This window comes from Octopus bimaculoides, chromosome 2 (genome assembly GCF_046866305.1).
Source record: "Octopus bimaculoides isolate indiv1 chromosome 2, ASM4686630v1, whole genome shotgun sequence".
NCBI lineage: Eukaryota > Metazoa > Mollusca > Cephalopoda > Octopoda > Octopodidae > Octopus > Octopus bimaculoides.
In genome coordinates, this window is record NC_142929.1 from 58,629,771 (window position 1) to 58,645,098 (window position 15,328).

General features: G+C 37.3%; 1 protein-coding gene and 1 non-coding gene across 9 annotated transcripts in view; both read right to left on the reverse strand.

Moving 5' to 3' along the window:
• LOC106876256 (centlein-like) overlaps positions 1-15,328 on the reverse strand; it is a 364,862-nt gene that overhangs the window by 270,801 nt on the left and 78,733 nt on the right. For 3 of the 8 annotated variants that reach the window (XM_089346011.1, XM_014924749.3, XM_089346019.1), the window contains one exon: positions 5,488-5,704. In XM_089346011.1, the coding sequence (XP_089202137.1) occupies positions 5,488-5,700 (213 nt within the window). In that variant the 5' untranslated portion in view covers positions 5,701-5,704. Of the gene's footprint in view, positions 1-5,487; positions 5,716-14,430; positions 14,499-15,328 lie in introns of those variants that run through there. The other 5 variants (XM_014924756.3, XM_089346026.1, XM_089346032.1 and 2 more) reach the window with 3 other exon arrangements.
• Positions 10,298-10,405, reverse strand: LOC149137076 (U6 spliceosomal RNA). Its single transcript, XR_016240893.1, has one exon. It is a non-coding gene; the product is annotated as a U6 spliceosomal RNA (small nuclear RNA).

A 15,328-nucleotide genomic window follows, 5' to 3' on the forward strand; every position in this document is an offset into this window, starting at 1 on the left:
AATAAAACTACTGAACAATAATAATAATAATAATAATCCTTTCTACTATAAGCACAAGGCCTGAAACTTTGGGGATGGGGGATAGTCGATTACATTGACCCCAGTGCTCAACTGCTACTTAATTCATTGATACGGAAAGGATGGAAAGCAAAGTCAACCTAGGCGGGATTTGAACTCAGAACATAAAGATGAACAAAATGTTGCTGAGTATTTCATCCAGCATGCTAACAATTGTGCCAGCTAACTGCTTTAATGATAACAAGGAGTGGCTGGGTGGTAAGTAGCTTGCTAACGAACCACATGGTTCTGGGTTCAGTCCCACTGCGTGGCACCCTGGGTAAGTGTCTTCTACTATAGCCACGGGCCGACCAAAGCCTTGTGAGTGGATTTTGTAGACGGAAACTGAAAGAAGCCCGTCGTCTATATGTATATATGTGTGTGTGTGTGTATATGTTTGTGTGTCTGTGTTTCTCCCCCCAACATCGCTTGACAACCGATGCTGGTGTGTTTACGTCCCCGTAATATAGCGGTTCGGCAAAAAGAGGCCGATAGAATAAGTACTAGGCTTACAAAAAATAAATCCTGGGGTCAATTTGCTCGACTAAAGGCGGTGTTCCAGCATGGCCACAGTCAAATGACTGAAACAGGTAAAAGAGTAAAATCAAAAGGTTCAAAAGTCCCTACAAAAGATGGTAGTTGTGAGGTAGTGGTAATGGCAAAAGTGGCTGTGATGGTGACCAAAGCAGCATTTTTTTTTATCACTTAGAACCAAATATTCCAAATAGAATATAAATTGCTGAACCAAACTTGCCCAAGGCACAACTGTCATGGTCAAGTTCTCCTCTGAAGTTTCAAATCTCAAGTGAATTTTAGTTGAAGTAATTGTCTCTTCATCCTTGGAACTGCAAGACTAAATTTCTATTGGGTTATCATCATCATCAGCAGCAACAGCAGCAAGAACATATATAGCGAAAATGTGATAGTGGTAGTAGTGGTGGTGAAGATAGAGACAATAATTTGATGGTAATGATTATAATGATGATGGTGGTGGCGGTGATGATGATGACTGATGATGATGGTGATGGTGAGCAGAAACATGGAAGTGATGTTGATAAGGATGGTAGTGGTGGTGGTGTTGTTAGCGCTGAGCTTGATGGTTGAGTGATATTGAGGGTGATGGTGGTGATAGTGATGATGATGATGGTGGTGATTGTAAGGGTTATGGTGGCAGTGGTGATGGTGAGGATTATGGTAGTTAAGCTGCTAAGGATGATGGTGGCGGAGGTGGTTAAGGGGACAATGGTGAGGATGATGGTGGAGGAGGTGGTTAAGGGGACAATGGTGAGGATGATGGCAGTAGTGATAGTGATAATAATTGTGATGGTGATGCTGAAGATGATGGATAAGGGTGAGAATAATGGAGGTGTGATGCCAAGAATGTAGGTGGCGGCGATAGAGAGGATGATGCAGGAGGTGGTGAAGATGATAGTGCCGACGGTAACGATGAGAATGGAGGTAGAGATGAGGATGAGGATGATGCTGATAGTGATGAAGAGGAGTAAGCGATGTCGATGTGGATATTAACGATGGGTGGGTGACAATGCCGATAATGCTCGTGGTCATAGTCATGAGGATAATGGCAATGATGGTCCTGGTAGTGGTAGCACAGATGCTGATGATGATGATGGTGGTGGTGGTAGTGGTGGTGGTGGTGGTGTTGCTGCTGCTGCGAATGGTGGTGGTGGTTGGTGGCAATATTTAGAATCTAATAGCAAAGAAACAACAGAAATACCTAAACAGAGATCAAAATTAGAGTAAATATTAATCTAATAAAACTTTCCAGCAGCAGATAAAATGGCAGCAATGAATATAATTTTAACTAGTCTTCAATATCCATTTTCATTTTGCTATGCTTCAGTGGCTTTGTCAGTTGGTCGGTTGGTTGGTTGGTTGATCAGTTGGATGGTAGGTAGATAGGTAGGTAGGTAGGCTCCCTATTTGGCTGGCTGGTTGGCTGCCTGGCTGTGTCCGTTAGTGCAAGAGATTTCACGGATGACTACTCCGGCTAATGCCAATTGATTTTATGGAATGTAACAAGAAATGTTTTTATGATTGCCTCACACTAAAGATAGTAGCTATCCATAGTTGCAAGGACTCTTGTGAACCATTTTTGCTACCCTCTCAGGCTACAGAATTTTCTGCTACTAGTTCAGCTAGCTCTGATTTCGTTTTCTCTACTTTTCAGGAATTTCTCTGACATACTTTATCCCCCAAGATCTCCTCTCATGCATTCTTAATAGTTCAATTTATCAAGAAACTAATCCAGAATGCTGAGTGAAAACCAAAAGGAGAGAACATTTAAAGCAGGCAGTTTAGCCTAATTTGTAAAGACGGACAATATTATATAACATTACTTTCCATTATTTCAATAACCATTTGTGTTGTGTTACTAATGAGTTGCTGGTGTATATATTTTGGAGTGCTAATTACCAGCTTATTCTATTTTCTTCAGTTCACCATGTAGTGAAGCAGCTAACAAGACAGGCCAACTAGGACCTTCTATGTGGCCGGTGGACTTGCATGAAAGAGTAGTCAAATCTTGTTGTTAATAAGGAGGACACATTAGGAAAAGAAGTCCTAAACATAGAAATTGATGGAATGGTCAAAGCTGGAACATCTTCAATTATAGATTTGCTCAATGAAGACTGATCTGGGATTAAACAGCAACTATAACAACAATAACAACAAATGCAATAATGACACATCAAATAAGCTAATGCTAGATAATTTATGACTGAAAAAAAAAAATAACAGAAGCTAGTCTGTCACGAATGTAATACTTTTGCTTGCTCACAGGTCTGTGAATCAGGGATAATCCGCAGTTGAACAACAACAACAACAACAACAGCAACTAGAACAAATATTAGTTTCACAATCCATCAGCACAAAAGAGCACCAGAGGCTTTTGAAGTATTGCTCACACAGTTCTATCAGACACTGAAATCCAACAAAACAAACTCCTCAAGCAATGAGCTCTTAATTTTAGACTGATCAAATAGCGAAGGGTCACACAGATTGTTAGTATATGCTTCATCCTCATCATCATCATCATTTAACATCTGTCTTCCATGCTGGCATCAGTTTGACAACAAATTTTGGCACAAGGCCAGCAATTTGGGGGCAGTGGGTAAGACAATTACAGAGTTCAACAGGCACTTATTTTATTGACCCCGAAAGGATGAAAGGCAAAGTCAACCTCGGCAGAATTTGAACTCAGAACATGAAGACATGAAATACTGCTAAGCATTTTGTCCAGGGTGCTAACAATTATGCCAGCATGCCACCTTGGCTTTTGAAATATTGCTCACATAATTCTAACAAACACTGAAATCCAACTGAGCAAAAAACTTGTCAATCAATGAGTTCTTAGTTTTAGACTGGTCAAATACTACTGGGTAACAGACTGTTCGTATACATGTCATCATCATTATCATTTAACATCTGCTTTCCTTGCTGGCACAAGTTAGAGAACTGCACTAAATTCCAGTGTCTTCCTTTGGCATGATTTCTATGGCTGGATGCTCTTCCTAACACAAACAACTTCACAGAGTGCACTGGATGCTTTTTATGTGGCACCAACACTATTGAGGTCAATAAGTACACACAAGACATAACTCCCCTCAACTGAGTTGGGAGTAGTATTGAAGGAGGTATCTTAATACTAGGTAATGAGAGGCTAAAGTATGATAGAGGGACAGGAAATATCTCATATTTGGTTAATGACATACAAACCTAATGCATGAGGTTATGTTCACTGTAATATTCTGGCTGTTATGGATGAATATTGAAAGTTGATTACTGTCAGCTACATCTGAATAGTGTAATTGTTATTGTTTAACAATGATCAAATATCTATGATTAAAAGTGATCATCCCATAATTTTCATTTTTTTTTTTTTTGACATAGGATATCAAAGACTACATCAGCTAATATGTTTTTCTTTTTAAAATGGTGCAGTGCAATTTGAGGGAGATTTTTCTTATTTCTGTGGGGATAAGTGCAGTCACAGGCAACCTTTTTTTAAGAAGCTGGCCTCATGAGACAGGCAGGATGCATTCCTAAAAATAATTCAAGGTAAATTTTTTAGTTAGGCATGCCATTCAGAAAATGCAACAGGTTGCAGTTTACCTGTGATTGGCATTAAGTCATTGATATTGAAATAATGGTTAAGGCTTAATATTGTGAAATAAACCCTTAATTGGTATCCTTTAAGTAGTTGTGATAAGCAAACGAGAAACAGAAAAGAAAAATATTCAACCAAACACCGGAACCTTTGAAGGAAAGTAACTAAAAACTGGTTTAAACTAGGTACTAAGTCTTGTTCCCAAAAATAGGAATCTATATAGGTGCAAACATGTGGTAAAGAAGTTTAATTTGCAATCACTGGGTTCTCGATCCAGTTGCCTGACACAGAGGGCAAACGTATTCTGGTGTAGTTTAACAGCCATTTGTGTTTTAGGTGCATTTTAGCAAAGTTCACTTTTTTGCAATAATTCAGAACACAAGCTAGCAGAGCTTCATCAGCTATCATGAACTAAACATCCATTCAATAGATTACCAGGACTGCAGAAACTAAGCAATTTCATATGTTTTGAATGGAACTCTCTTCTCATTTAGTCATATCAAGCAAGTTGTCAGCTGGAAAAATAATTTGCAGTGTCACATTTACTACAATTCCCTGTAAAAAAATGTTAATTTTCCTATTCATTTTTTTTTATCAAGTGTGTGATATTCAACCATTGCATGGTTTACCACAGCATGGCATACAAAGAAGAGCTTTAATTCAAAAACATTTCTTCTTGACAGCATCCAGTCATAAAATTTTGCCTCAAATAAATACCTCACTAACCTATGCTAACAGAGAAAAAAAAAAGGACATTAAATAAGGCGCAGGAGTGGCTGTGTAGTAAGTAGCTTGCTTACCAACCACATGGTTCCGGGTTCAGTCCCACTGCGTAGCATCTTGGGCAAGTGTCTTCTACTATAGCCTCGGGCCGACCAAAGCCTTGTGAGTGGATTTGGGAGACAGAAACTGAAAGAAGCCCATCGTATATATATATATATATATATATATATATATATATATATATACGTGTGTGTGTGTGTGTGTGTGTGTTTGTCCCCCCCCCCTAGCATTGTTTGACAAACGATGCTGGTGTGTTTATGTCCCCGTCACTTAGCGAGGCTTACAAAGAATAGGTCCCGGGGTCGATTTGTTCGACTAAACACGGTGCTCCAGCATGGGCGCAGTCAAATGACTTAAACAAGTAAAAGAGTAAAGACAGACAGATGGATAGATGGACAGACAGACATATTGATGGTCAGACAGATGCATGGATGGATGGATTTGACAGAGTAATCTGAATGGTCAAAGGTCAAGTTTATTTTTGTCATCAAAACAATAAAGTTATCAATAAATGAACAAACCTTTAATAAAGTTAAATTTTGAATATCAAATAACTTTTGGTCGAGTAATTCCACTTTCTTCTGCAATTTTTCAATGAGAACTGTACCATTTTTTTCAGGGTCTACTAGAGCTGAGAATTTACTGCATGTAGAGCTTGAGGTAGAAAAATTCGAATTTTGAATTTCAAAGTCATCATCACTTTTCATTGTTTGAAGATATTGTGAGTTCTCCATTCTACTGAAAGACATGAGATTATGAGCAGAATTACAAAGACACAAAAAAATGAAAGGTAAAGAGGAATGAAAAAACAAACAGAAAAAGAAAGAAACCATCTGACTATGGAAAAATATTACATTGCTTGGAAATAAGCAAAGGTTGGTGACAGGAAGGGCATCTTATCATAAAAAAAATCTGTTTCAATGAATTCCATCTGATCCATGCAGGTATGGGAAAATATAAGTATGGGATGGTTACAGCTGGAATTCTTTTGAGTGAAAATCTCTTTGATCAGAGCTGCCCTGGAACTAAAGAATAAAAGCAATAACTGACAATATACATACATATTCAAACTGACTGATTGATAGGTCTACGATCTCTCTGAGCAGTATGCAATCATTGCTCAGGTTTGAGTGCTTTGCAACATAACTCTCCCTATCCCTCTCTCTCTCTCTCTCTCTATATATATATATATATATATATATATATATATATATATATATATATAAAATGTAAAATTAAAACAGAAAACAAAGGATTCCGCGGTACACGTGTTTCAAGCTTTATACACAAACAGTCGTTGCATCATTATATGAGAATATAACTGATATACAGGATGGTTTAAAGCTATCTTCAGCCGCACCAATTATATACCCATATAATGATGCAACAACTGTTTGTGTATAAAGCTTGAAACACGTGTACCGCGGAATCCTTTGTTTTCTGTTTTAATTTTACGTTTTTAATTTATTCTCTCACCTCGGACACTATCTGGCATATACAGGTGCTTACAATTATCAAGTATTACCTCTAAAATTTGCAATATATAAATTCGACAGCTGGCACCCATGCCAACGTTGTCTCCTTCATTGGACATGAAACTCAGCTTGCGAAGACTTATTGGGGCAAGCGAAAGTGAAATCGGGATGGCACCTGTGCCCAGCGTCGCCTTTCTGGCACTTCTGCCCGTGACATGTGTAAGGATTTTCGAGCGAGATCGTTGCTAGTGCCCCTGGACTGGCTCTTGTGTGGGTGGCACATAAAATACACCATTTTGAGTGTGGCCGTTGCCAGTACCGCCTGACTGGCCTTCATGCCGGTGGCACGTAAAAGCACCCACTACACTCTCTGAATGGTTGGCATTAGGAAGGGCATCCAGCTGTAGAAACTCTGCCAAATCAGACTGGAGCCTGGTGTAGCCATCTGGTTTTGCCAGTCCTCAGTCAAATCGTCCAACCCATGCTAGCATGGAAAGCGGACGTTAAACGATGATGATGATGATATACATACAACAAGAAATTATATTTGTCTCTTCTAATAGAAACAAAAGGGTTTATAGGACTGCAAAAGAAGTGCTCAAATATAAATGAGACGAAGATAAAGAAGCATTGATTATAGAACAAACATCAAATTTGGGTCAACTTGTTCTTTACTTGTTTTGAATCAGATACAGTGATTTGGTTTCACTTTATAAACATATAATATATATGACCATATATATATATGTATATGTGTGTGTATATATATATATATATATATAAGCAATGTTAATTCTCTAAATGAAGTATTAACAGTAACTGCACGATAAAGTGTAGTATATTGCCACTTAAGTGTGGCTGACCCCTAGGGGTGGATGTTACTGTTGCTTTTAGCTAAAAGCAACAGTAACATCCACCCCTAGGGGTCAGCCACACTTAAGTGGCAATATACTACACTATATATATATATATATATATATATATACATATATATATATATAAACATATATACATGTATATGTGTGTGTATATATATATATATATATATATATATATATATATATATAAACATATATACATGTATATGTGTGTGTATATATATATATATATATATATATATATATATATATATTTATATGATGGGCATGACTACAGAAAAAATTATAATGCCACACACTGGACTTCTCAAAATAACCACATTTAGTAGCGAATGCGAGGAAAACCAACCAAACAGAAGACGACCAACTTTCTTTTAAAAAAAACTTAACTATGTATTGTCCGATTTCACGATTACTAGAATGAATCTATATTTTTTTGGAACAATACTATGCTGACGAGAGAAATCTAGATTCATTCTAGTAATCGCAAAATCGGACGATACATAGTTAAGTTTTTTTAAAAGAAAGTTGGTCGTCTTCTGTTTGGTTGCTTTTCCTCGCATTCGGTACTAAATGTGGTTATTTTGAGAAGTCCAGCGTGTGGCATTATTATTATTTTTTCTGTAGTAATGCCCTTATATAAATATAAACGAATAATTATATTCTTGGGAATAGAAATTTCCCTTATGAATTTTTTTACACACTGGCTTCTTGATAAAATTCTTGTAAAAGAGTTTTATCCCCTTTTGAATTTATTAATCATATCATCATCATCATCATTATCATCATCGTTTAACGTCCGCTTTCCATGCTAGCATGGGTTGGACGATTTGACTGAGGACTGGTGCAACCGGATGGCTACACCAGGCTCCAATCTAATTTGGCAGAGTTTCTACAGCTGGATGCCCTTCCTAACGCCAACCACGTGTGTGTGTGTGTGTTTATAAAGCACTTAGGAAGTGAAACCAAATCACTGTATCTGATTCAAAAAAATAAGCATGAACAGGATTTGCTCGACATTTGACTTCAAACTCTTGGTAAAACAGAATTTCATTTTTGGCTTGCTTTTTCTGACAAGAACAGTGGCTGTACATTTAGTGCATTTTTAGCCACTAGCCAGCCGAGACAGAGCGCAGTGTCCATAGCAGTTGAGACAACTGTCATTTTAACTCTAGACAATATACCTGTCCTTCTGTTTAATGGCATACCAATTGCAGTTATTTTGAAATGTGGGCATATTGAACTTACCTCAAAGAGTGACAACCATGCCCTGCATAAGTTACAGGCTAGCTTTTGGCAAGGTATAGCACCTGTTCAGCCACCCTACTAAGGATATGGCAAAGTCATGGGACTGCAGTATGGCAGATTGTGTAGAGGTAATTGAAGAACTCAAACTGAACCAATGATGCTTCTTACATTGATACTGAGCAGAGGAAACCTAGAAGATCAATGGTCAGGATCACCAAGCTCCCTTAAGAGAGTAACTGCAATGTATCCATAGGGATGATATTTGTGGTTGTATAATCAGGTAATGAATGATTTCTTATGACTCAAGCCCTCAATTTGAATTCATAATAATGGAATTAGATAGCAAAAGAGAATCATGGGAATCCACAAAAGCAACAAAACAAAAAAATATAAAATTGTGGAGAATCTTTGATTCTTGGGATTTCTTCTTCACATTTGAAGTTTGGTAATTATGATCATTTCTCTAGATGTGGAGATAATTTCAGTAAATCAAGAATATATACTGTGCAGGCATGGCTGTGTGGTAAGAAGCTTGCTTCCTAACTATATGGTTTGGAGTTCAGTCCCGCTATGTGGCACCTTGAGCTGACCAAAGCCTTGTTATTGGATTTGGCAGAGGGAAATGGAAAGAAGCCCATTGTGTGTATGTGTGTGTGTGTGTGTATATATATATGTGTGTGTGTGTGTGTGTGTGTGTGTGTGTGTGTGTGTGTGTGTGTGTGTGTGTGTGTAAATGTCGAACAATGAGAATGAGTGCTTAATACTGCATTGGTGGATATAATTTCTGTATTTGTGTATTAAGGCTACCATTGGTTTTGTGTTAAGAAAAACATCATGATATCTTAACAATTTTTCAAGCCAATCACATGGAGGAATGGTGTTCATCCCCATTTTGAATTCTTTTATTGTTTTACTTGTTTCAGTCATTTGACTGCAGCCATGCTGGAGCACCACCTTTAGTCAAGCAAACTGACCTCAGGACTTATTCTTTGTAAGCCTAGTACTTATTCTATTGGTCTCTTTTGGCAAACCACTAATCTACGGGGACGTAAACACATTAGCAGCGGTTGTCAAGCAATGTTGGGAGGACAAACACAGACACACAAACATATGCACACACATACATACATACATATATATATATATATATATAATATTATTAGGGACAAAATCCAAAATTACAGGTAAAAAACTCAATTAAAATCAATTTATAAAAAATTAAAATTAAATTGAGCCTTATAGATAAAGTATATATAAAATATATAGTTTTAGGGAAAATAACCAATTTTCAAGAACTCATCGATGAAAATCCACTATCACATATAGAAAAATTAATAATTAAAAGCACAATAAATGAGTATAATATAAAGTAAAGTAAATATTATATTATATTATATTTATTATATTTATCTTATGATATTTACTTTACTTTTATATTATACTCATTTATTGTGCTTTTAATTATTAATTTTTCTATATGTGATAGTGGATTTTCATCGATGAGTTCTTGAAAATTGGTTATTTTCCCTAAAACTATATATATATATATATATATATATATATATATACACACACACACACACTGGTCTTCTTTCAGTTTCCGTCTACCAAATCCACTCAGAAGGCTTTGGTTGGCCTGAAGCTATAGAAGGAGATACTTGCCCAAGGTGCCATGCAGTGGGACTGAACATGGCAAGCTACTTACCACACAGCCACTCCTGCAACTATGGAAAAATAAGGACTGCTTCACAAATTTGCATGTCATCCTTGCACAGGGGCCATGCTAATTGTCTCTGTATTGTTCCAATTTTAGAAAATGTACTGCTGGAGTCAAACACTATTCCTCCATGTGATCGGCTGGAAAAATTGCTCAGATATTAAGATGTTTTTCTTAACATGAAACCAATGGTAGCCTTAATACACAAATATATATATATATATATATATATATATATATATATATATGTATGTATATATATATATATATTTTACTCTTTTACTTGTTTCAGTCATTTGACTGCGGCCATGCTGGAGCACCGCCTTTAGATGAAGAAATCGACCCTGGAACTTATTCTTTGTAAGCCTAGTACTTATTCTATCGGCTTCTTTTGCCGAACCGCTAAGTGACGGGGGACATAAACACACCAGCATCGGTTGTCAAGCAATGCTAGGGGGACAAACACAGACACACACACACACACACACATATATATATATATATACATATATACGACGGGCTTCTTTCAGTTTCCATCTACCAATTCCACTCACAAAGCTTTGGTCGGCCCGAGGCTATAGTAGAAGACACTTGTCCAAGATGCCATGCAGTGGGACTGAACCCGGAACCATGTGGTTGGTAAGCAAGCTACTTACCACACGATGAATATATCTATTTCAATAGTTGATTGGATTTACTGAATTTCAACTCCATTGGACTCTGCATTACACTCCTACATATTGGTTTACTATTGGTTTGTAGCCTGGTCCACCATAGGAGCTCTTTTCTGATCACCACAGGATTATATAAATACACATATTGTGCATTAAATATATATGTGTATGTGTCTTTGTTTGTTCCATGCCACCACTTTACAACTGATGTTGGTGTGTTTATGTACCTGTAAGTTAGCAGTTCAGCAAAAGAGACTGATAGAAAAAGTACTAGGCTTTAAAAAGTAAAGTAATGGAGTCAATAAGAATACTTCAAGGTAGTGCCCCAGCATGATAGCAGTCTAATGACGGAAACAAGTAAAAGAATAACAGATAAAAGATACTTGATGTACCTGTATTTGTCTAGGTATGTAAGTAGATAGGTACATAGGTATGGAAAAGAGGAGGCAGGTGTAAACAATGAGAAAATTCTGTTTTAAATGAGGGATAAGTCAAAACAAGAAAGATAGAAAGAAACTGATGTAGGAAAAAAAGGGAGAAACAAACAGAAATGTTAATAGGCACAGGTGTGGATGTGTGGTGAGAAGCTTGCTTTTCAACTACATGATTCTGGGTTCAGTCCCACTGTGTGGCACCTTGGGAAAGTGTCTTCTTCTATAGCCTCAAATTGATTAAAGCCTTGTGAGTGGATTTGGTAGGTGGAAACTGAAAAGAGCCTGTCATAAGTATGTATGTATGTATGTATGTATGTATATATATATGTGTGTGTGTGTGAAGGCACATAGCTCAGTGGTTAGAGCATCGAACTTACAACCGTGAGGTTGTGAGTTTGAATCCTGGACTGGGCTGCGTGTTCTTGAGCAAGACACTTTATTTCACGTTGCTCCAGTTTACTCAGCTGTAGAAATGAGTTGCAACATCACTGGTGCCAAGCTGTATCAGCCTTTGCCTTTCCCTTGGATAACATCGGTGGCATGGAGGGAGAAGGCTGGTATGCATGGGCAACTGCTGGTCTTCCATAAAAAACCTTGCCCAGACTTGTGCCTCGGAGGGTAACTTTCTAGGTGCAATCCCATGGTCATTCGTGACTGAAGGGGGTCTTCAATATATATATATATATATATATACATACAGAAGTCCGTCATATGTATATATATACACATGTATATGTCTATGTGTGTGTCTGTGTTTGTCCCCCCCCCCCCATCACCGCTTAACAACCAGTGTGTTTATGTACCCGTAATTCATCGGTTCAGCAAAAGAGACCGATAGAATAAGTAGTAGGCTTAAAAAAAGACCCGGGGTTGAACTGTTCGACAAAAGCACTTGAAGGCGGTTCTCCGGCATGGCCGCAGTCAAAGAATTAAAACAGGTAAAAGAATAAAAGAAAGTGGAGTATAAGTTGGTAGGAAAAAATGGAGTGAAGTGAAAAGTCTGAGAGAGAGGTTAAAAAAACTGAATGGATGTAGAAGAGTGAGAGAGAGTGTGGATGAAGGTGAGTAAGAGTAATAAATAGACAAGGGGAGAGCATCTATAGTAAAGGGGTGAAGGAAGAAAAGAGAAAGAGAGAATGCAAAGGTTGTTGGAGGAGAGTAAGAGAGGATGAAAGTAAGAAATAGTGATGGGAAATGCTATAAAGAGTGACTAAATGGAGAGAGAGAGAGAGAGAGATGATAAGTGAGGGAGGTTAAAAGAAAGGAACAGAAAAGAGAGATCGAGAGAAAGAGAGAGAGAGAGGGGGGTATAAAACTTATAATGGAGGGTACAGGAAATATAAACAAATAAGGCTGATGAGAACAGAAGCTATGGAAATGAAGTGAAAGGAAAGAAGACAAAGATAGAATATACAAAAAAATGGAAAATGAAACCTAGTGGGAGAGAGGAGAAAGAAAGAGAACTAGGGATAAAGAGAGAGAGAGAAAGAAAGGATAATAGTTTGCTTAGAGAGAAAGGTGCATGAGAGAAAAAATTAGGTTTTTAAGAGGAATGGAAAGTTGGAGAAGCACATAAGATAGAAGGGAAGACACAAAAAAATAACTGAAGAACTAGTGAGAGAGGGGGAGAGGGGAGAAGAGGAAAGAGGAAAGAGAGAGAGAGAGAGAGAGAGAGAGAGAGAGAGAGAGAGAGAGGAGAGAAAGGATAGGAAACCAAAGAAGAAAGATAGCAAAGAAAATACGAATAGCTGATGAATTAAACACAAGTTAAGACATGATCTACTGAATGATGTATGCAAAATATTCTCAATCAAAACTCCCACAGAGAAAGAAAACAAAAAACTAGTGGCAATTGTTATTGAAGTAATCTAAAAGAAATTTAGATTTAATTTCACATAAATGATTTACGAACATAGAGGAAAATCAGATCATTTTTAGGTCTTAAGATGACAGCTAATAGGCTTGTTTCAGTTGTATTGGAGCTCATCACTGAAAAAGGGAAATAATTTAAAGAGTTTTACTATACTTCACTTACAATGTGCAATAAAACTATATTATATCTGTAGCTATCTCCTTGCTTACACTAGCTCTTGTAAATCTGTAGCATCTGCTTTTCCAATCTCTGCTGCTGAAGAGGAGATAATTACTCTGACATGCATGCATCCAACAGTCTGGTTATTGGATGCTATGGACTGATTCAGTGTATTAACACCTATTTGTATACTACAAGAAATTTTCTCCATGACAAAATACAGAGAATGGCTTTCTTATGGGTTAAAAAATGTCTCGAGTATATTTGAATTGATAACAAATTTGTATATACACACATCACTGGTTAGTGCTGTCACACCATATGCGAGTGTGTCTGTGTGTGGCTAAGTTTGTCCCTCTCATCGCCACCACCACTACCACTTGACAACTGGGGTTGATTTGTTTGACTAAAACCCTCTGAGGTGGTGCCCCAGCAAATCTCGGAAACAACTAAAAGAATTTAAACAGGAAAATAATTTTGTACAATTAAATGCCGATTATTACCAACCAGTCCTTTATTTCTTTTCTCCAACCGAGAAAGGAAATTTTTAATTGAGAATATTTTGTGTCATTTAGGGCAGTGCTTTTCAAACTATCTGATGTGACGTACCAGCAGTTTCTTTTTTCCAATATGCCAGGGACCAGTAATATTTCTAAGTAATATTAATTTATACCAGAAACAATATATAATAGGCGCAGGTGTGGCTGTGTGGTAAGTAGCTTGCTTATCAACCACATGGTTCTGGGTTCAGTCCCACTGCGTGGCACCTTGGGCAAGTGTCTTCTACTATAGCCTTGGACTGACCAAAGCCTTGTAAGTGGATTTGATAGACAGAAACTGAAAGAAGCCCATCGTATATATGTATATATATATATATGTGTATGTGTGTGTTTGTGTGTCTATGTTTGTCCCCCCAACATCGCTTGACAACCGATGCTGGTGCGTTTACGTCCCCGTAACTTAGTGGTTCGGCAAAAGATACTGATAGAATAAGTACTTGGCTTACAAAGTATAAGTCTTGGGGTCGATTTCCTCGACTAAAGGCGGTGCTCCAGCATGGCTGCAGTCAAATGACTGAAACAAGTAAAAGAGTATAATGAATATGATAAAAGTTGACAATTTATTTTTATCTTATATTTATTTTGTAAGCAAATAATACAATATTACATGAGCACTTTACAACATTTTTTTCTTTTCTGGAAACTTGCTGTGTACCGACAACTGATGGCTCGCGGTCCAGCACCGGTCCATGGACCATCACTTTGAGAAGCACTGATTTAGAGCATCACCTCTTAAATCATTTAACTAAATTCAAGCTATTAATTAGTCAACTGAGTTATTTCATTTAGACTATTTACTTTGTTTGTTAATTAGACAAATTACCACTACTATCTTTGTTAACTCATTTTTTCTACATAAAAAAATTGTCAGCTGATCAAGTGGACTAGATCTAGCTATACCTCGCTGACAAGGTCCAACAACACTGAAACATGTCTAGAGACGTTACACTGGTGGCCAATGATGGTGCAAATTTTTGTGCTAAGTATGTAAAACAATCTTTTGAAATTAATTCTTTGTTTCTCTTAATTAATTTAAGGTTTTTGTCAAATGGAAAGTCTCAGTTTATAAGGGAAATCTCAGGGAGAGGACTGGAATGCTAAAGAAAGAAGAAATGCATGAAGAGATGACCAATACTGAAAATAAAAGGACAGAGCAAAGCAAGGAAGGAAAGAAAGAAATGAAAGGGCACAAAGAGACAGATGGCTATGCAGACAGGCAGACAAAAAGCAGACAGACAGATAAGCAGTAAGACAGGCAGGCAGACAGACAGATAGATAAATGGATAGATAGATTGATAGTCAGACAGATAGGCAGATAGACAATCGGAGACTAGATAGCTGACA